The sequence below is a fragment of the Mauremys reevesii genome, linkage group 4, assembly GCF_016161935.1.
Source record: "Mauremys reevesii isolate NIE-2019 linkage group 4, ASM1616193v1, whole genome shotgun sequence".
In the NCBI taxonomy this organism is placed as follows: domain Eukaryota; kingdom Metazoa; phylum Chordata; order Testudines; family Geoemydidae; genus Mauremys; species Mauremys reevesii.
This window is the reverse complement of record NC_052626.1, coordinates 11,792,744-11,819,231: the sequence shown is the minus strand read 5'-3', so window position 1 is coordinate 11,819,231 and position 26,488 is coordinate 11,792,744. Positions and strand designations below refer to the sequence as shown.

The window sequence follows — 26,488 nt, the reverse complement described above, 5'->3', positions numbered from 1 at the left end:
CTAGGCAGAGCTGACACCATCTTGTCTGGGGTGTCACCCAGAAGCATAGCAGAAGTTTGAAATACAGACAGTATAGAGCCAATATTCATAACTTCAACTACAAAAATGATGCACACATATAGACAGCATAACCATAACCAGCAAACCATAACCTTGTCTTAGACACCTCATTTGACCCCCTTTATACAAGATTTGGTGCCACTACAGGACTTTGGTTGCAACAATGATCTATACGGTTCCAGTTCATGTCAATAACATCCCACCTTCCTTAATCAAAAACAACTTTCAACTGTAGACAAGCCCTTAGTGTTTGCATGATTGGGCCTTCAGAGAGAAATGCAGTTCACCCTTGGGCCTAGGCACAATGGGTCCAAGCGATGACTCTGTTGCTCTGTTTTTACACTCAGCTGAGACCAAAGAAGTTACATCAGTGTAATACTGAAGGAGCGTAGTCGTCAATTAAGCCCACTATATTAAAAGTAAAAATTTGATAGTCTCATCATTCCCTAGTGAGGTGGAAAAGAGAAATCTGAATCTACGCAGGCCATCTGGTGTTAGTCAGTTAGAAGAGTTAATAAGATCCACATGGTTCTGTAGGATATACCTTGATTATTGATTCCATAATAGAAATGAAGTTGGAGGCAAAGATAAAGAAAAAGGAAGTATGGGTAGTATCCAGCAGCTTCTCCCAGGCTCTAGCATAGAACAGCGCAAAAGTGGGGCAGCCTTGGGCACTCTCAGAAGATATGGGAATTGGATTGTGCTTAACAGCACTCAAAGGGGTTAATTCTGAAAAAACTGCTATGAGAAATAGATGAAATCTTAAGCTTCTGCTTAAGATAATAAATGTATCTTTATAAACCTATCAAGGTAAGGGAAAACAGAAAGGGTCTTTTTCACACACATGTAATAAGAAATCTGAGCTGATTTTGGTCCGACATTGTTGGCTGAATATACCGAGAAACAGCAATATTGCAACATTTTCAAATAGCAGCTTTGAAATACCAGCTTCTTCCAAAAGGTTTATGTGGCCAGTTAAAGCTGTGTCAGAGTAAGTTTGGCTAGATCAATTTACTATCCATCCTTAACTATCACCTCCAGTTGTGCTGAGAGACTTAAGACATATTAGCTCATACAAAAAGCCACATCTCTCTTGGCCTTCATTCTTCCCATCAACGACAACAACAAAAAAGGGATTTTTGTCAGACATGACAGTAAACTAGGGTCAGCCATTAATGTCGACAACCAAGTTATTAGGCACTTACCTCCGCAGCATTTTTTTTTCCCCATTTCAGCCTTGAGTTTTAGAAGCAGCAGAGAATTCCTTTGCCAGTTCAATGGGACAATGGGGAGACCCTGTATCAGTGTCCAGTATGATGTATACAAGAGGTTCCGGCTCAGATCTTATTGACTGAGAGCAGTTTCAAATCAGTTACACAAGGACGCAGATTAGCAAGGCCCACTGATACAGTGTAAACCTAGGAGGGGCTAAGCCCTTCCCAAAGGCTGCTGTAATTCCACATTCTGTTCCTAGGTACCCCTGCAGTGCAGAGCTCTTTTGGAATCAAAGGCTCTGAATCCCGAAGCTAGCCAGCCCTCCCGTGAAACAACAGCCTCAGCAGTAGAACAGACTGAAGCACAGAATACCTGAAGATCAGGCCAAAGGGAGTATGGGTGGCTCCAACCGATAAAGTTTGGTGTAAGCAGGGCTGAGGAGAGTCACGCCACCTGCCGCTGTTTATTACAGACTGTGGGGTGAAGCTAGGCAGCCTGCTGATGCCAACTACCCAGCCTGCAAACCTCCTGCAGTTTAAAAACTAGTCTAGCCTGGCTTACTCCCTGCTAGACTGCAAAGAAATCAGGAGCAGCTCAAAGCTGAGCTCCTTTTGTAGGCTGCTCCCCGGCCTGGGAGCTGATAATGAATAGGAGGGTAAAGCCAGGCAAATCAATGGAGCCACCTGCTTGCTACAATCCTTATCCCCCTCTCTCCCCTTGGTCAATTTGATAGAGGCATTTGCAGTCTCTCTCCAGGTATAAAGTAATGATTCATCCCCCAACAGGAGTCCCATTAAACCACATTGATGAGTCATTCCTGTGCTAGGCTCTGGCCAATCCAGAAGCTGCTCTGGTGACTCTCAGGGGAGGTATATAAGCCTCCCAGGAGAAATGGCAGCTTAGTACCATGCAATGTTGCTTCATGGCTTAGAATTCTCCCCTTCCTGGTAGTGATAACAGACTCTACAAGTGTTAGCTTGCTCCAGCCCTGTTCCTAGTCCTGCTCCAGCCTTGCTCCTGTTCCGGTCTTGTTCTAACACCATTCTGGACTCCTGGTTCTGGCTCTGACCATTAGGCCTGTCCAGCCCCTTCATGGTTTCTGACACCAGCTACTCAGGAATAGGTGGGGGAGGTACAAAAGTCTCAGATGGTTTAGATGGATCTTGCATGAGCCAATAAGAGCCCTTTATGATGGGGAAGGGAAGGGCGCAAAGGGGATGTGCTGGAAGGTTTTTGATGTTTTAGTGGTTCACTGTAGTTCTCATCTGATCCTGATTTGGAACTTGCTGCTGCTTAAATCATTTAATATATGAGAGACTTGGGCTATTGAAGTGAAAAACCAAAAAGCCATTCAAACATACTCACCCTGGTATTTGAGTGGTTGAGGTCTGTAGCCCTGCGGCTGGTGGGGGGTGTGGACTAGCAGCAGCTGTTACAGGGATATGCAGGAGGCAGTTGCAGTGAAAGTGTCCACTAGCACATTACCAAAAATGTCTAGTATTTTGGGGTTTCTAGGAATGCCGTGGGCCTGCTCCCGGCGGCGTCACCTTGCAAGATCATGCCTCCTGGAGAATGCCATTTTGAAGAGCATGCCCTAGATTGTGCGGGTTACACACCTGCCCTGCCCCAGGTGGGGGCAGAGCGGGGAGCTCTTCCAAATGGTGTCCTCTGGGCCTGAGACCAGATTGGTTTTAAATCAGTACTGGATGTGGACTAACCAGAGTAGTGCAGGGCTGTATGTTTTAAAACCGGACGAATGGCCTGCCTAGGTGCAATGTCTTTGGGAGCGCCCTCAGCAGCTGCCAGACCATGATCTGGGCACACGATACCAGCCGAACGCTGCTGACTAGCATCAAGGGGTTGGAACCTTGGCTCTGCGCTAACCCTGCCTGTCTCTGTACCTTTCGAGACAGTTTCCTTGTGTTGGCCAATGCTCAAACCACTGAGCTATCCCTCTCACCTGCTGCCTCTTGGATTATACCTAGACTGGAAGATCTCTGTTCTGTTTTTAGGCACTCCTGCAATTTAAATAATAATGGTGCTTTTTTCAATCTGAAATTTAAAGATCTTTTCTTGTGTTTCATAGCACAGGCAATATTCTTATCTTCTTCCTCTGTCCTGTAATTTAATCACCCCAGACAGCTCAGTTTCACTTAGAAGTAACATTTAGTATTCAGCGACGTCCTGCTTCTACAACTGGTCTCCTTGGAGTTTCCAGAAGCTCCAGTAACTTTCCCCAGGTCCCAGTTATTCAATCATTCACCCAGGATGAGAATCCCAGATCCTCCTGGCTCCTAGACTTTTGCTTTGATCCTTAAGCTGTGTGGCCTTCTGTATAGATGCAATAGCTGTTATATCAGAGGACAGCGCTTATTCTCAGGGGATGAGAGACACTCCTGGGCAGAAGGCCTGCCTGCATACCATTTACATCCCACGTAAGCCCTCTGGAAGAGTAGGATGTAAGTGTGCATCAGCCTTCAGCTCATTCCTTATAAGGGGGAATTCATTTCTGATACTAATCTTGAACCCCAAAGTGTTGTTCTGATTGCACAGTGACTAAAGGAAAAATAGGTGGAGAGAGAACACTTGTGGCTAGTACCATGCACCGATATTGTGCTTTACTGAGAACGTCTGCTTTAAAAGATTGCTATCTGCTGAGAATGGAAAGGAATGGTATCCAGCTCAGAAAGGAAGAGCCAGAATTGATTAAAACTAAATATACCCTCCCCCATATTGTGTGTCCAAATAAAAGCATGTAGGACAGTGGAGATTAAAGTTCTTCTGGAAGGGCTCCTTTTTGATAAACATACAAATCTTATGTGAGGGCTAGACAGGAACATCTATTGGAAATAAGTGTGTTTGGGTTGCCAATAACAAAATAATTCCTTCAAACCTCAAGCAAATGTTGTTCACAGAGATGTTGGAATCGGCATTACTCAGTGAGAGGGATCGATAGGATGAATATTGCCCCAGGTCTCGTTTTTTCTTTTCTTTGTTTTTGAAGAGCTCTAATCATAGCCTCATACAAACCTGGGAACATAAGAAAGGGTTTCAGTAAAGCATTATTTCTTTTAATTTATTGGCAGTGCCGTCTGTGCTTGAAGCTTTATTAATCTAAAGTGAGTCCTACAACTCTACCAAGTTTTTTCCAATTCTGTTAGGTTTGCTTTTTCTCTCCTTGGTCTTGAATAGAAAATGAACTTTCTAGCTGAAGTGTCTGCACAACTGAACTTTCCCTTTCTGGGTAGGTAAACATGCATCTTGATAAAGCTTTTTTAGAATTTTGTTAACATGATCGCAGGTACTGGGCTCTGCGCTAAGAACTCAAGGTCCTTTCCTTTCACTTGATTGGAGTAGCTAAGAGATTCTTTCCTTATTGCCTCTTTCACGTGGATGTTGTCTTCTGAAGTGTGAGGTAATCTGATCTTTTCACGGCATGTCGTCCAACTGGAGATAACTTCCCAGTGAACATGACCTTGATTATTACTATTTCCATTTTATGGGCCCCGAGAGCTTAAGCACACAGCAGGTCTCCTGCTGCGATCGTATAGCTACACTGCAGTCTTGGGTTTCATTGTCGCTCTTCTCGACGTACCTGAGCTAGCTTTCATCTAGCTAGCATATGAAGACTCACCAGCACCAGGGCCGGCTCTAGTTTTTTTGCCACCCCAAGTGGCGAAGAAAAAAAAAAAAAGCCACGATCGGTGGCACTTCGGCGGCAGCTCTACCGTGCCGCTTCATTTTTCGACGTGCCGCCCCTGTCCATTGGCCGCCCCAAGCACTTGCTTCCTGCGCTGGAGCCTGGAGCCTGGAGCCGGCCCTGACCAGCACAGACTTTAGCATGGACTGTACAAACCCACCTGGATAATTACTCGGGCAGATAGGCTGCACTGAAACACGTACTGCTGCAGTGTCACTGTTCCAGTAGCCATGTTAGCTAGATCAAAGTTAGTTTGCAATCACACCCATAGACTGGTGTGTAGACATACCCTGCTCTAACAGCTGGAACACATAAGAACGGCCACACTGTGTCAGACCAAAGGTCCATCTAGCCCAGTATCCTGTCTGCTGACAGTAACCAACACACTGCCTCTTGTTCTCTTCCTTCCAACTCAGTACTGGACCAAAGCTCCAGTATGATGCTAAGCAGCACTCTGCTGTTGGAGGTGGTGTCATTTCATGTAATAACTAATACAATAATTCTGGAGATGTAAAGGTGAGGACTGACCATCTTGCTGTCATTAAGAAAAACACACTGCTTCTTGCAAGTGCTGAGGTTAACAATGCTATCCTAGGGTTAGCTTAGCCGCAGTTCCTTGGCTAAATTCCAATTACATAATTACATTGATCCTACCTCAAATACCCCTGCAGTTTCAATTGGATCTGGTATTCCTCAATTTCTGTTTTAAAAAATGCTGAGATGCATTGCGGTCTAACAAACTGAGACAAGAATGCCTGACCACCTCTACTGAACCACCTACAGCACTTGGTTGGACCTAGGTTTTACCTGGAGCTGACTCATCCAAGTATTAGTGAGGGCTGACCTTGTATAGTCGATGAGAATATGAGATAATGTAGTTTTGAGGTCATATAGATGCAGTTAATTCATTCCCATTGAAAGGAGAGAAACAGTCCTTGAAAGAGAAATATTTTCACCACCAATCAGGTGAAGTACATGGAGAATCAATGGAAGTTTCCCTTAAAGGGGTTCAGATGTGTTGGGTGGAGCAGTTTAGTGAGACTTCCCTGAGTGGTGAGAGTATACTTCAGTCTCCATGGCCATTAAATTCTTGCCCTCTCTGCTGATACTGCCAACTAGTACTAACTGTGATGTTTGTTTATATGGGCACCTGTTCACTTGGAAATCTGAGTGACTCCACCAGCTCATTTCACATCTGCTGACAACTGTCATTACCAGGCTGAGCAGGAATTGAACCAGTGAGCTCAGGTGAAAGGGTCCATATTATCATCGCTGCGCTTGATTCATCCACAAATTAAGCTGTGCAGCTACTCAGTCCCCTTCTGCAGTCTCCTCTGTGTGGGTTCCCAAATTTTGTAACATGCTCACACAGCAGTTGTGCTATTCAGCAAACAATACATTAGATTGGATTGCACTGCATATTGCAACCATTCGTACAACAAATGTGCCATTTTGCATCAAACGTATTGTGTGACCATGTGATGAGAGCCCTTGGAATCGTGTTAACATCCCTGTTGGAATCTTAACCCTGACTTTTAGGTGATCAAAGTGAATGTTGCCTCTGTGGTGTATTTGTGACTTGTTTGCATATGTTGATGATTAAGGTTGGGCCAGTGAGTTGGCCCTTCTTTTAAAGCACCTGGGGCCTGAGCCAATGGAAGTCTTTCCATGGGCTTCAAAGGGGTTTGAATCAGACTCCTGCTGCCTTTCACTGGAGCAGCCAACAAACCATTGCACCAAGTATAACTTCTCGAGACTCTGGACATTAAGCCTTGTCCTGTGCTTGCCATAGAGCTGAGGTTCTTGATAACGACTCGTGGTCTGACTTCCATGTGGAATATAACCAGGGGGCTGCTTTCTCTGATTTTTGGGCCCGTCTACAGTTATAGTGCTGCAGTGGCACAGCTGTACCGGTACAGCATGTGTGCTGAAGACGGTCTATGCCGACGGGAAAGAGCTCTCCCATCGGCATAAACCCCCCCACCCCCGCAAGCAGCATAAGCTACGTTGGCGGGAGAAGCTTTCCTGCTGACATAACACTTTGCACATGAACGCTTATGTTGGTGTAACAATGGAATATTCACCCCCCCCCCAAGCGACACAAGTTTTGCCAACATAGGCCGGTAGTGTCAACATAGCCTAAGCTTTCCTCAGGGCAGTGGTGTGTGACTTTCCCCCCCCCACACACACCTGATGTGAGATGTGCTGTTCTGTCCCATTGGACTGCTGTGGAGCTCTTTAAACACATCTGTCCTGAAACACAGACTTCGGAACAGGTCCTTGATTCAAAACAGAGCAGTGAGATTGGTTCCTGCCGCTGCAGCCCAGCCAGGATAGAGTCATTTCTCCCTTTCGGTAAGGATGGGTTAAAGCAGCCTTGAGAAACCATCATGATGACTTCTCAGCCCTAGCACCGAATCTACTTGCTTGCCCTTTACTGTGCTGATTATAAAGAACAACTAATATTTTACTCACCTGTATTAAAATGTCGACTCTGGATGTGTTGAAATTTGCAAGTCTGGGTTGAAGTTAAATCGAGCTTGGACTGATCAAATATGAGAGGTCTCTGGGCTGGGTTCTCCAGGCTGTTCTGCCTCTTTGTGCTGCTCAGTCAGCTCAAAGTGGCCAAATTCTGGCTGGAAGTTGCCAGTGGAGCTGTTGTTCCTTTCACAAGAAGTAAATCCCCACTGGTCTCAAGCCAGAGGAGCTGGCGTCTGCCCCAGCCGCTCTCCACCCCTCTGGCAGTGGGGGTGTGCCGGGGCAGGGGTGGGGGAATGAGACAGGCACAGAGGATCTCTGCTCTGCCTAGCCTCCAGTGGCCTAAATCCAGTGTAGGTTAGGGTAACCCCTCAATGGTTCTAAGTATCTTCAGGGGCAGGCAACTCAGATTCACCCACCTCTCCTGCTTGCCAGCTGGAACTTAGATGCAGGGGACAATTGAATGCTGTACTGACATATTATGTGGGGGATGGGAAGGCCCAAAATTCAGTTCAGTCCTTCTCTTGCAACTGCCTATAAACAGCTTCAGGCAAGTGATTGTATGAATAGCCTGGGATTGCCAATGAAATTTCCTAGTGGAAAAACCTTTCTCCCACACACTCTCTTTTCTGCAATTGAGAGCAAGTTAAATACACTCTCTTGTATCTACCGTGCTGCAGTGGGAGGGAGGTCTAGTGTAGTATGAGACAAAGCAAACTGCCTCGGTAGAGCAAACCTCTATAAATTCAACTGTGTTTCTCTTTAACTGGAGATTTTCTCTGAGTGCTATTTATGATGCTTGGGTTTATTATTAAGTGTCAATAGCATGCTACTGATGTAGGAGGCACTTTAATGTGCAGCTGATATATCTGTCTGCCTTTCAGAAGTCTGCTTAGTACCTGCACTTTAGATGCACCAGAAAAGTTACCCACTGCCAGGCCGAAGAGGGGTAGCTCTTGGGATTCAGTTCTGTATCCTGTATTCCACCAGCGTCACAGGCCAGAAATAGAGTTCCTGACTGCCGGAATGATCCCATGTTAGCTGATGGCTCAATATCTTCCACGTTAGCCCAAGACAGCTGCTCCTGTGTAAGTGCACAAGGGAGGTCGGGGGAAGCTCTGGGAGCCTTTCCCTCTTCTGCTTCTGCCTGCCCTGGGGCAGCTTCAGAATTTTTTTTTGCTGCGGCGCATGAAACTGTTACTTGAACAGGTGGGGAGCCAGATCCTCGGCTAGCATAAATCGGCCTAGCTCCAGCTGATGAGAATCTGGCCTGGGGTCTTGAAGTGTATGTTTTTTAACACCATCCACCAGGACTAGAGTGGTGCAACACATGGCTTTGTTTCACCCTGGGTCATACTGTGCTTCACACCCCTCTGATTTAGCTTTGAATTTTGAGTTCAAATAAACCTCAGAGCAAAAGCCAGTCAGCAGCGGTTAGTTTTGCTGGATTTGGTGTCCCAGCCATGCAAAGCCACTCAAGTTTCCACCTGAAATGACAAACCAGCCCAGGCTCTTGGGAAGCTTTACCCGGGTTTGCTGAAAGTTTCATCAACTGTTTTGCAGAGTTGGCCCAAGTTTTGTGTTGATGGACTGTGCTGTGGGAAATTTACCTGTGCTAATTGTGGGCGGCGGTGGTGTTCTTACTAGATCACATCCCTTTTCTAGACAGTAATTTTGTTTTAAGTAAAAAGAAGAGGCTTTTACATCTGGAAGGAGGAGGAACATGCAGTTCTGAGGCCAGATCCTCAGCTGATGTAAATTGACATGGCTCCATTTGGAGTTGCATCAGTTTACACCAGCTAAGAATTTAACTCTGGATTGGCATAAAATGTAGTAACATCTGGAGGCCTGAATGGCTTGCAGACTGAATTCAGTTACTTGGGAACTGTAGTGATCCCTTTTTGTTCTCAACAGTAGGTGTCGCCGCTGTCAGCTAGAATGGCTAGGGAAGGTTTTATGCATAGGCCAGAAAAACTGCAACTGTAATATCGCCTCTTTAACAACCGAACTTGGATTCACATATTTAGCTCATCTTCAGCAGGAAATGTGTAAATATATTGTGCAACCATAAGAATTAATAAGTATCAAAAGTGTAGTGTTTGTTCTTATCAGTTTAATATCTGATAGGTCCTTTTTTTGAACTATTTCATTCTTTGGCTGATGATCAGTCCCTAATATGTGGGCTCTGAAAACAAACACCAATAAAAGCATACGGGCCAGTGAGTTTTAAAGGTCAAGAATAAAAGCAGTAGGTACATTTTGAATCTGCTTACAAGCATCTAATACAGTATCAGTTAAAATGTACTGATTAGTATTATCCTGAGAACACTTACTGCATGTAGATGCTTTACAAAGGGACTTTTGGCACAGGTGATTATAATAATAATACCTGCTCTTATACAGGGCCTTTCATCAGTAGATCTCAAACCAGGTTACAATCTTTAATGGATCTATCCTCACAACACACCTGTGGGGCAGGGCAGTGCTGTTATGCCCATGCTTACAGAGAGGCTACGTGACTTGCCCAGGGTCACACAGGAGTGATTTAAAAGGCACAATCCTCTGTATTCCTCAGGCCAGGGCTCAGAAATGATTAGTTATGCATAAGCTACTGTGGTGCATTGGAGAAGGCACTGTGCTGAGTCAGTTCTATTCCTGACTCTGCCACTGATGTGCTGTGTGACCTTGGTCAAGTCACGTCACTTCTCCCTGCCTCAGTTTCTCTCTCTCTGTTAAATGGGGATATGGTATTTCATCCTTTCTCTCATTCACTTTAGCCATAACTGCTTCTGCTGGTGGAAATACTGAACAAAGGAGCATCCTGTTAGGCCTGAATAAAGATGTAGCACAAAACCAGTTATGCCAGCCTGACTGAAGTCAGGCTAACAGAGGTTTCTGGGTAATCCCAGCATGGAAAAATACTGAGAAGCAGCATGTTTCACAAAGCCCTGGGAAAAAGTGAGATAAGAGAGGGAGGTGCATTCCTCACGTTACCAACTGCGTTAACTCCTGTCTTCCAGCTTCTGGTGCTTGGCAACCATGCTGATAAGAAGTTGCTGGGGCATCACAACTTGCTTACATTATAAAGAAAGACAGATGTGCTTTGTTATTAGGGTTTGTTACTAACCAAAGGGGGGTGGGATATGGGTTGTGTGAAATGAATAATTTGTGACGCGACGGAACTGTCTATATAACCTATACTTAGTTGTAAAAGAGGCGGCTGGTTCTCTTCGGATACGAGCTGTTCTTTACTGACGCGTGCACTTGTCAATAAAGAACTTTTGATCGGACCTTGCTGGTGTTGCCTGTCTCTCTGCGGTCAGACAACGAACTTCGCTGTTGGGGTTAGAGTCCCTGACAATCCCAATCCAGCAGTCTGGCTTCTAAGTCCCACTGAGGGGAACTGCTTGTGAAAGTTGTTCTGCTGGATGTCAGTGGCACCTAGTGTATTAGATAACGCAGCCAGGGAGAGAATCCCCTTGACTTCACATTGCTGCTGCGTGACAGAGGAGTACATAACGTAGCTAATGTGCCAAGCAGCGCAGGCCCGGGAATCACACAAAGGCACCCCCCCGCCCCCCGCAGTTTCTCAGTCATCTGCACAGGCTCTAATTTGTTTACCATTCGCTTTTCAGTTTCACACTGTTTAAATGTAGTTGCTAATGGGATTTCTAGTTTCTATAATCGGGGCAGACAGGCTGTTCTGAGCACTGTGCCAGCCAGACTGCTATAGGCTACTCCATCCTGTAGACAGGTAGTAGCGTGTTTACATCAGACAGGACTGTCACTGGCTGGCAGGCCCTGTGCAGTGCTGCAGGACTCTTCTGTTGAGCCACCCTAAGCTCAGGGGCTAAAACGCACCATTAACAGTTAGGATAATTGTTACTGCTGCCTCATGCTGGCAGGCAGATCTCATTAGTTCAAGCCAGAGCATGAAGGTGATAGGTGTGTCTCTGTGGGCCAGAGCAGGTCGTGGAGGAAATCCCTAGGAACAGTCAAACTCCGGGAGGCTGAGTTTGATGTTGTGGTGTTTGTTTTTGCTGTTGCCAATAGTTAGGCTGCAAAAAGGAGGTGAGTTTGGATGGTGACTCAGGGACTGTGTGCTCTCTTGAGGAAAAGAAGGGGTTTAAGTTGTTCACAAGGGCCAATCCCTTGGGAGAGGAAGCACTGGCTTACGACTTGTAAGCGCTGACTTCAGTTCCTGGCTCTGCCACTTATTTCCTGTCTGACCTTGGACAAGTCACTTAATCTCTGTGCCACAGTCCCCACCTGTAAAATAAGGATAATAATGCTTCCCATGTGTGCAATGTCTATTTACATTCCTTGGGGCAGAGATTTTGTTCAGAATTTAGAACACAGTCTCAGGTGGGGCTTCTAGGTATTGCTGTGATATAAATAGTTAATAATGCACCGCTGAAATCCTTATGTCAATGGACTCTTAGTTCACAGACAAATAACAATTGCTGTCCAGACTAGTCATGGAAACTTTGCTAGAAAGAAACTTGATAGTAGCAATGGTGTGGTAGATAAAACAGGCCTGAGCTGGAGCTGTCGATTAATTGCAGTTAACTCACACAATTAACTCGAAAAAATTAATCGTGATTATTTTCAGTTTTAATTGCACTGCTAAACAATAGATTACCAATTGAAATGTATTAAATATTTTGGATATTTTTCTACGTTTTCATATATATTGTATTCTGTGTTGTAATTGAAATCAAAGTGTATATTATTTTTTATTATAAATATTTGCACTGTAAAAATGATAAAAGAAATAGTATTTTTCAATGCAATTCATACAAGTACTGTAGTGCAATCTCTTTGTTGCTAAAGTGCAACTTATAAATGTAGGTTTTTTTGTTACACAACTGCACTCAAAAACAAAACAATGTAAAATTTCAGAGCGTACAAGTCCACTCAGTCCTACTTCTTGTTCAGCCAATTGCTAAGACAAACAAGTTTGTTTACATTTACGGGAGATAATGCTGCCCTCTTCTTATTTACAATATCACCAGAAAGTGAGAACAAGCATTTGCATGGCACTTTTGTAGCCGGCATTGCAAGGTATTTACATGCCAGATATGTTAAACATTCATATGCCTCTTCATGCTTCAGCTACCATTCCAGAGGACATGCTTCTGTGCTGATGACATTAATTCAAAAAATAATGTGTTAATTAAATTTGTGACTGAACTTCTTTGGGGAGAATTGTATGTCCCCTGATCTGTTTTACCTGCATTCTGCCATATATTTCATGTTATAGCCGTCTCGGATGATGACCCAGCGCATGTTGTTAGTTTTAAGAACACTTTCACTGCAGATTTGACAAAACGCAAAGAAGGTACCAATGTGAGATTTTTAAAGGTAGCTACAGCACTCGACCCAAGGTATAGGAATCTTCCAAAATCTAACAGGGACAAGGTGTGGAGCATGCTGCCGCAGCACAATGACCTTTTAAAACCACCAGCTGCACGTTTGCCGTCATGTCACCCATTATGGTCTCACCCGCCACGCCAGGATGTTAGGGCGGAAACACTCTGGCGAGAGGAATGGATATCTGTTATAATCCCCAACCAGTCCCTCATTGCCGACCCCACAATTTGCCTACCTGGTTTTGACCTGCCCCATTGCCAATGGTCCCTGCTGAACAGGTTCCGGACCGGGCAAGGTCTCTGTGCAGCCAACCAGTATCGCTGGGGCCTTCGTGACAGCCTTTTGTGCAGCTGTGGCGCAACACAGATGGTGACACACATTGTTGTTGAATGCCTGCCGACTAGGTTCAGCGGTGGCCTAGAAGAACTGCATCACGCCACTGAAGATGCCATCGCTTGGCTAGATGACTATGCACATGCTAAATAAATCAGAAGTCTTAAAAGAGTAACACTCTGATGCGGAAACTACAGAATCTGAACCACCAAAAAAGAAAATCAACCTTCTTCTGGTGGCATCTGACTCAGATAATGAAAATGAACGTGCGTCGGTCCGCACTGCTTTGGATTGTTATTGAGCAGAACACGTCATCAGCATGGACGTATGTCCCCTGGAATGGTGGTTGAAGCCATCTCTCAGTATCCTATTCAGGAAAGCAGCGCTTTCAGGACAACATTTAAGTATGTGCTTAATTTTAGGGATGTGCTGTTGTCCCAGGTGAAGTCAGTTTGATTTAAGCATGTTCCTAAAGTTAAGTTCCTAACTAAGTGCTTTCATGAACCAGGGCATGTGATTCTCTTGAAACAGGAGAGAGAAACTTGTGACTCCTAAACTCATTTGCAGGGTGGATAAAAATCAACGATTTTTAAAATATATATATACTTTTTGAGGAAAAAACCTATCTAAAGATGGTTTTAATTAAGATACATTATAGCTCAAAAGATATTTTATCATGGAATAGGGATTATAAATTTTAATTCTATAGTATTAATGTAATGTTTAAGAAAACGAGTTCCAATAGTTCATGGATTAGGGACCCAGTTTTATGCGATTCCAGGGGCTTCTGTATGGATTATTTAGGTTAATCTTTCTATCTACCCACTGAGACTCAGTGCTCAGCCTAGAAGATACCATCAGAGATGCTTAGTTTTGCAGTTCTCAAACTGTGGATTTGTGCCTCCAGAGATAACATGCTTGTTAACAGCAAAAATGTTTTTAAATAAATAAATAATATATGGAGGTGAGAAATAACAGACCTTAACCCTGTTGTCTCTCTGCAAATTTCTGTACACAGAGTTCATCCCTTACCTCTCTCTAAAAGTGCAAAGTTTCAAAAAGTTCAGTGAATAGAAGATCGTTGGGGGCGGAAAAGTTCTGGACAAGGAGAAATCTGGAGATAAATGTGAGAAGGGAGGGACAGACAGTAGAAACAAAAGTGAAACTGTTTGAGCAGCATAGTCCAGAAGTCTTGAGGTCTTTCCGAGGGTAGGTCTATACTTACCTGCCGGGTCGAACTCCACCACGGGCGTGTGGACAGGTAAGAAGTTCGAACTAAGGTAGTTCGACTTCAGCTACGCTATTCGCGTAGCTGAAGTCACGTACCTTAGTTCGACCCCCTACCTTAGTGTAGACCAGGCCTGAGTGTAGCCTTCACTGATTTGAGATCTACCATAGCATTCTCTTACTAGAAGGGAGAACCTATAATGACAGCAGGCTGTAAAAGAGACCCAGTTTGGGAATAAGAGCCATTCAAGAAATATGTTTGCTGGTGATGTTTTAAAGAAAGTCACACCAGTGAACTGGTGGAAGTCACATAAGCACTTAGATTCAGAGACTGTTCAAGTGATAATATCACTTTTAAGAGCAGTAGCTTCTTCTGCTGGGGTAGAAAGCATATTTTCTTCCTTTGGACTATTCATTCCAAATTGAGAAATTGTTTGGGACTTGAAAAAGCAGGAAAGCTTGTTTTTCTTTTCTAGATTATGAACAAACAGGAAAACAAAGGTGAAGATGACTGAGTTAGCTGCAGAAGCCAATATTTTAAGTTTCCCATGTTGACCTGGCTGACAGTCGATTTAATTTTTTTAAAAATATTTTATTTAACTATTTTAATTTTAAACCATTTTAACAGAAACAAACCTGATTTTAAAAAACTGAATGTTTAACTAAATTCAAAAATTCATATGCTTTTGTTAAAATATTATGTGTTTGCTGTTGAAGAAAATAATCCAGAATATCTAACGTTGTTGTTTTAGTTAAATAAACCAATTTAAATGTCTGTCTGGTGATGTTCTCCTCCTAATACAGCCTGGCAAGAAAATCCTCCAAATATTAATGTTTAACCTGTTGAACTGGAGGTAGTTCACCTCCCAATGACTTCTTAAATATCTGCTTCAATTACTTTTGGTAAATGAAATACCCAAACAATCATTCATTTTCTGATATAGCTGTAAAACGAATCTGAAAAATTTTCAAAATAAATCACTTTAAAAATGTATAGTGTGTACCTTCTGAAAATGAAACCTATATTTATCTCTGAGTTGTGAAGACTATGTATTAAGGTTATAACAACCAACAAGAATGCACTTTTATGTAGAAATCCATGATTAAATCGAGTCTTCCTGACTAGTGATTTAAATCATGATTTAAATCAAATTGATTTAAATCAAATCCACGCTCCTCATTTGTTTGTTTATTATTGGCCCCTGCTGTTGGGAATTGCTATTAAAATTGACTTTGAGATTAGAGCTCATTTGCTGATGGTTAGGAGCGCACTCACAAAATCCTGCAGGAACGTAATCAGCCTGCCTTGCTTGCAGTCTGCTTAAGTGTCGCTGTGCTGGCCCCTGTCTGCTTGCTTTGTGCAGAACTTTCAGATTTATCTGGACTCGGAGTGTTACAAACTACAGGACTAAGTGTTTAAATATTTCATAGCACTCTCTTCTTCTGCTGCATCTTGTCCATCTGGACCTTCGTTACATCAGCTCCTCTTGATGTTAATATTACATCTTATACACCTTCCACATGGGAGGCCAGATTCACTTCCATGTTGTTTGCACCCCAGTAGTGGTGATGAGTGCAGACGTGCCAAGACTGGATGATTCACCCTAGGGCAGAGCAGTTTAAAAATCCAGTCAGGGCTCTTCATAGGACTGGCTGACTCTCAGCTGCTATAGTCTTAGGCTCTGTGGGGTGGGGTGGGTAGAGTGGCGTTTTGAATGGATTGCTGTCTTGCTTTTGGATTTTGGTGATAAACCAGACCTTCCCAATGCTTGGTTCTGCTGCTGGTCCAGCTCCTTTGTGTGCAGTGGGGATTATTTTGCGTTACACTCCAGCCATTTCTCAACCAGCCAGTCATCACTGAGCTTTTATTAAAATGGGAAATCCCCAACGAATGTCACTTCCTCGTATTATTCAGTTTTTCAGAGCAATCTTCATTTCGTACTAAAATCTGCAAACTTTTAAAGTCCTGGTGTCTCTTTCTGATATAGTCTCTGTGCATTCAAGTAAGACGTGCTGCTTCTGAGACACCCACAAGAAATGAGCCAACAATGGTAGTTAATAATATAAACCTAAAAATTCCTGCCAGTTATTCCTTGCTTTGGGCTTGTCAGTGAATCCTGTTTGTATTGAAAGCTCTTCATGGCAGGGTCTGTCATCATGGTACTTTCAGTGAGAGTCTTTCCATTCCTTCAGTGGTCACTGGCTCGGGTGCTTTTTGAGGTGACTCAAACACACACTCAGCACTGAACAAACAAATAGTATAATACTCGCTTATAGAAATCCACGGATTTATTGGGACACTGCAACTGACAATTCCAGCACACAGGCAGGACTAAAACTTCTGCCAGACACCTGATCAAATACAACATAACAGCCAAACAAGAGGACAACTTAGTGCTAAGATAGCTAAGCGCTCACTGCCTGGGGGTGCAGGTGCTGTCTACACTGATCACTGCAATAAAGATGGTGATCTGAAGTCAGATCAAACATTAATGCTGAGCTTGTTAATATATTTTGGAAACGTTTCTCAATGTTAGTCAGTTTGTTGCTGTTTTGCACAGACATTTGTGAAGTCAGGAACCCATTCAGAAACCCTCTTATTCTAAAGCACCCTACCAGAGCAGCATCTAATCGCCATCCCAGTTTGAGAGTGGCCCTTGATCGGTTCAAATCACTATAATGCCCTTTCAGTCTGAATACATTTTAAGATTAATTTAATCTGTATTTAGCTTTTAAAAAACACCCTCTTCCCTCCCCACAAATTCTTCCAAACAGAGGAATGGCTGTTCTGAATGACAGTGCAAAAGTTCCTTCCTGCATCTTGAACAGCTGCAGCGCTGGTACTCGAAGAGTTAAATGGCAGGGCTGGATGGCTTGTTTTGTTTGGCGTTCCCCTCAGGGCCCTTGGAGACTGAATAAATTATTTGATTGCATCTTTCAAACAAGTGTGTGAACCTTAGGACTGGAAGGGAGCTTGAAAGGTTATCTAGTCCAGACCCCTGCACTCATGGCAGGACTAAGTATCATCTAGACCAGGGGTGGGCAAACTTTTTGGCCTGAGGTCCACATTGGGGTATAGAAATTGTATGGCGGGCCATGAATGCTCACAAAATTGGGGGTAGGGGTGTGGGAGGGGGTGCAGGCTCTGGGGAAGGGCCAGAAATGAGGAGTTCAGGGTGCGGGAGGGGGCTCCAGGTCGGGGTGCAGGGAGGCAGTGAAGGCCCTGGGATGGGGCTGGGGATGAGGGGTTTGGGGTGCAGGAGGGGGCTCCAGGTTGGGACCAAGGGGTTGGAGGGTGGGAGGGGGATCAGGGCAGGGGATTGGGGCACAGGCAGGGGGCTCCGGGTGCCGGCTCTGGACAGCGCTTATCTCAAGCAGCTCCTGGAAGCATGTCCCGCCTCCGGCTGCAAGGCGCAGCCAGGCGGCTCTGTGCGCTGCCCCATCCACAGACAGGGCAGCGCACAGAGCTGCCTGGTCACACCTCCGCGTAGGGGGGTCATGCCGGCTGCTTCCTGGGAGCCTCACGGAGTGGGGCAAGCCCCTGACCCCGCTCTCTGGCAGGAGCTGGGGGCCGGATTAAATGGATGTGGCCTGTGGGCTGCAGTTTGCCCACCCCTGATCTAGACCATCCCTGGCAGGTGTTTGTCTAATCTGCTCTTAAAAATCTCAGTACAATTAACACGTTAATTTTTTAAACGCCTGTTAATCGCAGACCTGAGCATGAGCTGCTCCAGAGAACTTGTCTGGTCAGGTGCAGTAACACAAGCTGCCGCCAGAGGTGGGAAGAGAGGAGGCTTGAGAAAATAACCTGGCTCTCATCCCAGCGTTTTTAAAGTAAAAACAGGATGGCCAGGGGCTCGCCGGAGCTACACCCCCCCCACCCCTCCCGCTTGCCTCATGGGGCTAGGGCTGACCCCCCGATCCCTGTGCCACCCGGGGTTGGGGCTGACCCCCACCCCCTCCCCACCTGCAGTTGGGGCTGTGCTCCCCCTCCCCACCCGAGCTCTGTGCCTCCCCCCGCTGAGACTGATTCCTCCACACACACACACACCCCCGAGCTCCGCGCTGCCCAGGGGTCAGCTCTGAAGCCAGCACTGCCTGCCAGCAGCAAATTTCTCCGCTTTCCTGCTGGTGGGCAGGGACAGTGCTGGCTTCAGCTGATCCCCAGGCAGCAGCTGCCTCTCTCTGCTCTGCCTTGCAGCTGGGACGAATGTCCAGGTTTGGCAAAGAAGTAGGGACAGCCGGGACAGAGCTGAAAACGAGGCCTGTCCTTGCCACAACGGGATGTATCATCACCCTAGCCAGCCTGGGCCCTATTGTTCCCAGCCAGCCCCTCACTCCCGGGACCAACCCCCCTGTGTCATGCCCCATTGCCCCTTGCCGGCCGCTCGCTCTCGGGTTACCCATAGAGAGCGTGGCCTGGCGAGCTCAGCTTCCCTGCACCAGCCTCTCCTCCCCTGCAGTATGACGAGTCCCTGAGGTAAAATCCACCCTTCCTTGCAAACAAGGGCTCACTCAGCTGAAGGGATCCCACCTAGCTCAGTAAAAGGAGGCGACCCTGGTGAGCCCAGTCCCAGAAACCACCCTTCCAGAAGCAGCAGCAAGACACCTCCCTCACCCTCCTCCTGCACAAGTCATTGCTTGCTCCTCTCCGTTGTCAGCCCCTGTCCTCCCAGGCCCTGCTCCTGCACAAGTCATTGCTTATTTCCCCCCTCCTCTGTCCTCCCCCAACACCGGATGCTTGTTTGTCTGAGGCCATGGCTACACTTGCAGTTGTACAGCGCTGTGCGTTAAACCCGCCTTCGTACAGCTGAGTAGGGAAAGCGCTGCAGTCTGTCCACACTGCCAGCTGCCAGCGCACTGTCCCGGCCACATTTGCAGCTGCATTGGGAGCGGTGCGTTATGGGCAGCTATCCCAGCATTCAAGTGGCTGCAACGTGCTTTTCAAATGGGGTGGGGTGGGATGGGGTGTGACAGCGTGGGGGGAGAGAGAGTGGGTTTTTGGAGTGCTGAGAGTGTGTCAGCACACTGTCTTGTAAGTTCAGACCCTCCTCCCTCCCCCACCAGCTGTTTCTTTTTTTCTCATAGACCAGATAAGCAGCCGCTCCCCGAAATGGACCCCCCTCTCTCCCTGCGCTGCCTCTCTCTTCAAGCAAACATTAGCTGTCAGTACTCCAAACGGAGCCTCCCTGCCTGCCTCTCACTCATTCAAAGCAAACAGCAGCTGTGTTTGTTTTTATGATAAGCAGCCCCCAAAACGGAGCTTTGAAAGGGCACTTCCTCCTCCGGAGTTCACAACAAAACAAGAGAGGCCGCTTCAGTTAAAAGGATTATGGGGAGTTTCCGGAGGTCAATCAGTGTGTAATTACATTACTCCCCGTTTACACTGGAGCAGCAGCGTCTCAGCCAATACGCAACAGCTGTTATTCCTCTCGGGGAGGTGGAGTACCAGCAGCGCTGTAGCCACGGAGACCCAGCTCTGTACGTGCCTTGCCAGTGTGGACGGGGAGTGAGGTACAGCGCTCTGGGAGGCTTTATTGCGCTGTAACTGGCAAGTATAGCCAAGGCCTGAATGACTGGCTGAACAAGCAGTAGGACTGAGTGGACTTGTAGGCTCTAAAGTGTTACATGGTTTTATTGTTAAGTGCAGTTACTCTTTTTTACATAATTCTACATTTGTAAGTTCAACTTTCATGATAAAGAGATTGCATTACAGTACTTCAATGAGGTGAATTGATGTTTCTTTTTTATAGTGCAAAGGTTTGTAATAAATATAAAGTGAGCACTGTACACTTTGTATTCTGTGTTGTAATTAAAATCAATATATTTGAAAATGTAGAAATCACCCAAAAATATTTAAATAAACGGTATTCTATTATTTTAACGGCGCGATTAATCACAATTAATTTTTTTAATCACTTGACAGCCCTAATTTTAATCCGATCCTCTAAAGCACTTGCAACCACTTTCAACTTGGTACCGTCCGCAAACTTTATAAGCATACTCTCTCTGCCATTATCTAAATCATTGATGAAGATATTGAACAGAACCGGACCCAGAACTGATCCCTGCGGGACCCCACTCATTACGTCATTCCAGCTTGACTCTGAACCACTGATAACTACTCTCTGGAAACGGTTTTCCAACCAATTTTGCACCCACCTTATAGTAGCTTCATGTAGGTTGTATTTCCCTAGTTTGTTTATGAGAAGGTCACGTGAGACAGTATCAAAAGCCTTACTAAAGTCAAGATATACCATATCTACCGCTTCCCCCATCCACAAATGGTGCAGAAAATTCCTATCTCCTGTTCAGAGTTTCCCTTTGCAGAACTTGCTTGTGTAATTAATGGAGAGAGGAGGGAAGTTGGCACGTTCAGGAACAGATGTAGTTGCTCTTTTAAAATGCCTCTCCTAATAACTCAGAGTATTTAAAGCTATAAATCAAGCAGCTCAGGATCATAACCACTATTGGTTTTTTCATTAATCCAGACCAGAAATAATGCTGTTAGCTGCATTCTTCACAAGAACGCTCTAGGTAGAAGCTGCACTGCTAGCATGTTGGGTCACAAGCTGAATGACTTTTCCCCTCAGCTCTTCCTAGAGCTTCATTCTTCTCTTCCTGCCTTTTGGTGCTTAGGAAACCCCATTAATATATGCGTTAGCATAATCTGGCATGAGATGTTGCTACCGCTCTGGGGCATCTGCAACAGCCATTTGATTGAAATCACACAGACATTAATCTAGTTGTCTCACTTGAGCAGGAGCAGCATGTTCTGTGCCTTTTGTGAAATAAAAATAAAATGTAGACGATGGATATAATCCCTGTATAAATTAACCCCTGGAATGCCAGCATGTGAGTGACACACACAGCTGGAGAGTGAGAATTGTATGGGGTTTGTTGGGCTGAACTTCAGCGAGTTTTAGAATGTATCTGTCCCCAGGGTCTCACAGGTGCCGTTCATGTATGGCCACTGAAAGGGTCACCCTACAAAAACTGTTATAATAAGGATTTAAGTTAAAGTCACAAAGGCACAGGAAGTCTGAGTTCCGGCCAACATTTCATTCTGCGTTCGCCCTATCAGTCCTTAAAATAACAAAGAGTCTGGTGGCACCTTAAAGACTAACAGATTTATTTGGGCATAAGCTTTCAGGGGTAAAAAACCACTTCTTCAAATGCATGGAGTGAAAGTTACAGATGCAGGCATTATATAAAGATGCATTATACTCCACGCATCTGAAGAAGTGAGGTTTTTTACCCATGAAAGCTTATGCCCAAATAAATCTGTTAGTCTTTAAGGTGCCACCGGACTCCTTGTTGTTTTTGTGGATACAGACTAACACGGCTACCCCCTGATACTTGACACCTATCAGTCCTTGGTATATATTGTAGGGCAGCGAGGGTGAAATTCACCCTTCTTGGGGAGACTCCAAGTCATACCTAGGCCTTATGCTGCCTCTGCCCAGGGGTAAATGTCCATCCAGTATGTAGGTCCACCAACAGCAGTCACACCTGTCTACCCCAGGCTGCATATGGCCCTGTGTTTTAGTAAAACAGAGCAACGCCTCAGTCCCCTTTGCACTCTGACACTTGCATTGAAGCTGTGTAACACGTCGTCGGGTGGGAATGAATTTGGGACTTCTGAAGCTTACTGCATGAGCCTCTACTGCATGAGCTAAAAGCCACGTGGGCCCTTAGCTAAGGCTGTAGAGCAGACTCATTAATCTCTCTCTCAGTGTCACTAGATGGGACAGAACACCACGCCCAGGAGGTGTCAATTACAGCTGCACCAACTGACCAGTTGTTAAATCAATCCTCTAATTCTCTGAATTTCCCTCTGAGACTGTAGTGTCAATGCGAGTGTTTGAGACAAGACACTTTTACCAGTACAAGCTAAAAATGGACCAACCCTCCATTCAGTCATATCCTCCTGAGTGAATCTGGGGCTTCTTCACTTCTGCTTATCCAAAGGACAACTGCACTTTAGACACTTGAAGGAAAGTTTTCAGCTGTCAAGTCTGCTTCCTTTTCTGTTTGATAGAGTCTCAGTGGGGTCATTTGGTTTTGCTTGTCATTAGTTATCTAGATCACTGTTTCCCAAACTTGGGACACCACTTGTGTAGAGAAAGTCCCTGGCAGGCTGGGCCAGTTTGTTTACCTGCCACGTCCGCAGGTCCGGCCGATCGCGGCTCCCACTGGCCGCGGTTCACTGCCCAGGCCAATGGGAGCTGCTGGAAGCAGCACAGGCCGAGGGACGTACTGGCTGCCGCTTCCAGCAGCTCCCGTTGGCCTGGAGCAGTGAACCACGGCCAGTGGGAGCCGCGATCGGCCGGACCTGAGGACGCGGCAGGTAAACAAACAGCCCCGGCCCATCAGGGGCTTTCCCTAAACAAGCGGCGTCCCAAGTTTGGGAAACACTGATCTAGATCATAAACAAAGAGAAATAACTACTGGTTTGGAACACACATGGTGAAATGGCTCAGCTCTTATGGAAAAGCTTCTTCATTCAATAAATAAGGCACATAGACTGGAAGAGTAATCTTGGGACTGTTCGGCTAGGACTCTGGGTGAGACTTGCAAAAGCACTCAACATTGGCCTAACCCTGTTCCCCTTGAAGTCAGCACCCACAGATTTAAAGATTTCTAAACCTGTCTCCGACCCTGATTACCACTGTTTGCCCATGAGGAAATCAGCCAGCCCCTTTTTCTCTGTTTCCTAATCTGTAAATGGGGATACTGCTGATTACCTATCTTACAGGAATATTGTGAGGCCCATTAATGTTTCTACAGTGCTGAAGAATAATGAAGGTTCTAAGTATTAAGTAATGAGCCCCAGTTCACAGTAACTAGTGTGAAGTATGGAGTCCTGCAAGGGATGATGAGTTGATGTTGTTTTTTTAGTTTAATTGTATACACTTAATTCTGGTTCATTATTTGTCATTTGAATGCTAATGAACAGTTCTAGTTCTAAGTATCACGGTTATGGAAAACAACACATTAGTATTTTCCAGTGTTTGTAAAGTGCTGGCTTTCTATAAATATAAAAGCTGAATAATTAGCACTGTCACACAGCTCTGTGAAAGGCTAGAAATAATGCCTAGGTCTTATGTAGAGCCTTTCATCCATGGATCTCAAAATGCTTTACAAAGGAGGTCAGTATCAGGATTCCTGTTTTACTAGTAGGGAAACTGAGGCACGGAGCAGTGAAGTGACTTGCACAAGGTCATTCAGCGGGCTAATGGCAGAGCCAGGAATAGAATCCAGGTCTCTACTCCAGTGTTCTATACACTATTTCACACTGCCTCTCTAACACACAGTCACAACACAAACCCCTAACCTTTCAGGTGCATTACAAATGCAGCCAGTGTTAGCCTGTCCGATTTGAAATGGCCCATGGGAAGAAAAGAAGGCCATCCATGGTCCATGAGAATCCAAGAACCCAGCTCCCAGATGCATTACAGGAGCGGAAGGTTCACGGTTAATCTCTTATGGCCAGACTCAAATCCTACTGAAGTTAACGGGAGGCTTCCATGGATTTAATGGGAGTTGGTTAGGTCTGGATGGAATAAGTCGTGCTATAAATCAGCTGCTCTTAGAAACCTGTGAAGAGAAGAGAATCCCCAATTCCTATTGACAATTCCTGGAGATGGCCCCATGGCTTCCGTCTGTTTCAAAATGAGGCAGTGCAAGATGAGTGGTATCCCCTTTTCACTGAATGCGATGTACTTGCAGGCATCATTTGACTGATGGATGGAAGATGTATTTGATCTGAGAATTACCTATGTTACAAAGCACAACTGTATATTTGCTTCCCTGGATTCTGGGCAGAGGCATCCAGCATATAAAGTGCATGATATCATCCAGCATATGGGTGGATGCAGCTGATCCTACTGTTGTAGGGAGATTACATAAGACCTGCAATACGTGAGAGCTCTGTAAAATCGGAGCGTTTCTTTCCCTAATGAGGTTATGGTTTGGGAAGATGAACATCTCAAGCATTTTGGAAGCCAAGTGCTATACAGGGGTTGGGAACTTGCACAGAATGTGTTTGAAATTTAAGAAACCTGGAGGTTCTAATTTTTATAAACCACCCCCTCCCCCCAGTATTCTCACTGCACCAGTCTGTGAAATGTGATGGGACTGACAAGGTCTGAAAGCAGCCAAGGCACTGGCACTAAACGACAGACAGACATCAGCAATACTGCCCATGCTATTACTGACAACTCCAGCTTTCTTGAGTCTGGGGTCAGGGTGTTGCAGTGAAGAGGGAGTCAAAGAAGATAGATAAGGTGCAATTTCCAGGATGTGGAGTATTTGAGCAGGTCCTGAAACTAATACTTAGGTCCACTTCAGCGGTCACAATAAAAACCTAGGCATTCGTAAGCTCCTTGTTTTAAACCACAGAATTGAAAGTCCTGTCAGCCATCCCATTTTGGCAAGAAAAATACTTCCTTACAGTTAGAATTCTAGTACTGGATTCACAAACAGGATATGAACAGAGAGTTTAGGACAACAAACTGAAGCAAAGGCAAAACTGTCTCCATTTTGCAAATGATGTATCGGTGCAATGGATGCATGGTTTGGCAGACAAAGTCCTGGACTGGGAGTCGGGAGCCCTGGGTATATGCTCAGCTCTGCCACTATCTGGTTTTGTGACCTTGGGCTAGTCACTTAACCTCTCTGTGTCTCAGTTTCACCATCTGAAAAATGGGGATGACAATAAGTCCCTGCTTCATGGAATGTTGTGGGGCTTAGTTCATTGTCAGTTAAATGGTCCGCCGAGGGAGGTGCTGTAGAAGAGCCTGCTGTATTATTCAGTGGTCTCTAAGCTGTTTGGCATGAGCTTCAAAGGTGAATTCACGAGAGCAATAGAAGAGACAGACAGTTCTCTCCCATTGTGCTTGTACGAAGGCATCTGTATACAGTGTCCTCCCTTTTCGTTGTCTGGCCCTGCCTCATGCTTTGAAACTGTCACAATTAATTGGTCTGCAGAAGTGAAGTGATTAATTGTTGCCTTGCACCGTCACCTATGCCAGTGCAAACTGCAACCGTTCTGATCTGGTAGCATTTAGGGCTCACTTTGCCCTGATGTGAGTGGCTGCACACACAGGCACTGAGTTTTTCTTTTCCCTGGTGGTGCTCCACCCTTCCTCCCTCCCCCGAGGCCCCTGCCCTCTCGCTGCTCTCTGCCCTCCCCCAAACCCTTCCCCCAGCCGCCAATCAGTTGTTTGCTTGTGCCACTAAATGGCTGTGGCTGATGGGTGCCAAACACCCACTATTTTTTTCCATGGGTGCTCCAGCCCCAGAGCACCTCCAGAGTCGGTGCCTCTTGCTGCACATGTTGCAGGGCACAAGTGACTCAGGCCCAGAAACAGGATTCCTGGTGCCCGTCTCTCATTCGTGGCTGGATTTAATGGGGCTAGCCCATTGTGACCTGTGTTGGGTGACCTTTCCTTAGGTCCACTTAATCTAGCTTTGAAATCAAACCAGAGCCTAACCTGCCTGTTAACTCTGCCTGGCTTGACTGCAGAAGGGAGCCTCCCCATGGCCAGCTTAGCCTGGAGATGAACAGAGCGTTTTTATATTAATAATAATACTAATACTATTAACTATTACCGCCACATTTGGGGACCGACTGAAAATGGGGCCCCATTGTGCTCAGACTGTACAGTGATCTAATAAGAGTCACAACAGCAGGAAACACTCTGATGATCGTACCAGTGTCCATCAGTCTCTGCTACAGAGCCTGTTGAGGATGCTTATTGTCTTTGGCTCCTGCCTGGGTGTTGGTGGCCCCACATGGGCCCTAGTGCTGCTGAATGGAGGGGAGTCACCATTGCACAATACTGGGTCCCCCCACCAATGCTGCAATATCTGCTGAGGCAGCTTCTGTGTCTGCACCTTCCGGCTTCAGTGTTTAAATATTGGGCCACCTTGGCACTGGAGGGCCATCTCTCTAGCCACAGGTCTGTATGAGAAGCCACTGATTTCTCCTCTTTCAACACTTCTTTCCCCACCATCACCAAGGCAGGCTCCTGCCTAAAGCTGTAATCCAAAGCTCTGCCAGTTAGTGGAAAGTCTGCCATTGCGTTGGATGGGCTT

General features: G+C 45.6%; 1 protein-coding gene across 5 annotated transcripts in view; it reads left to right on the top strand.

The window, feature by feature from the left end:
* The window catches only part of ARMH4 (armadillo like helical domain containing 4), a 133,788-nt gene that overhangs the window by 73,944 nt on the left and 33,356 nt on the right, over positions 1 to 26,488 (top strand). Inside the window, exon 6 of one of the 5 annotated variants that reach the window (XM_039536309.1) lies at positions 8,338 to 8,396. The exons of the other annotated variants lie outside the window; for them this stretch is intronic. Coding sequence (XP_039392243.1) covers positions 8,338 to 8,363 — 26 coding nt within the window. The 3' untranslated portion in view covers positions 8,364 to 8,396. Of the gene's footprint in view, positions 1 to 8,337; positions 8,397 to 26,488 lie in introns of those variants that run through there. 5 annotated transcript variants of the gene reach the window in all.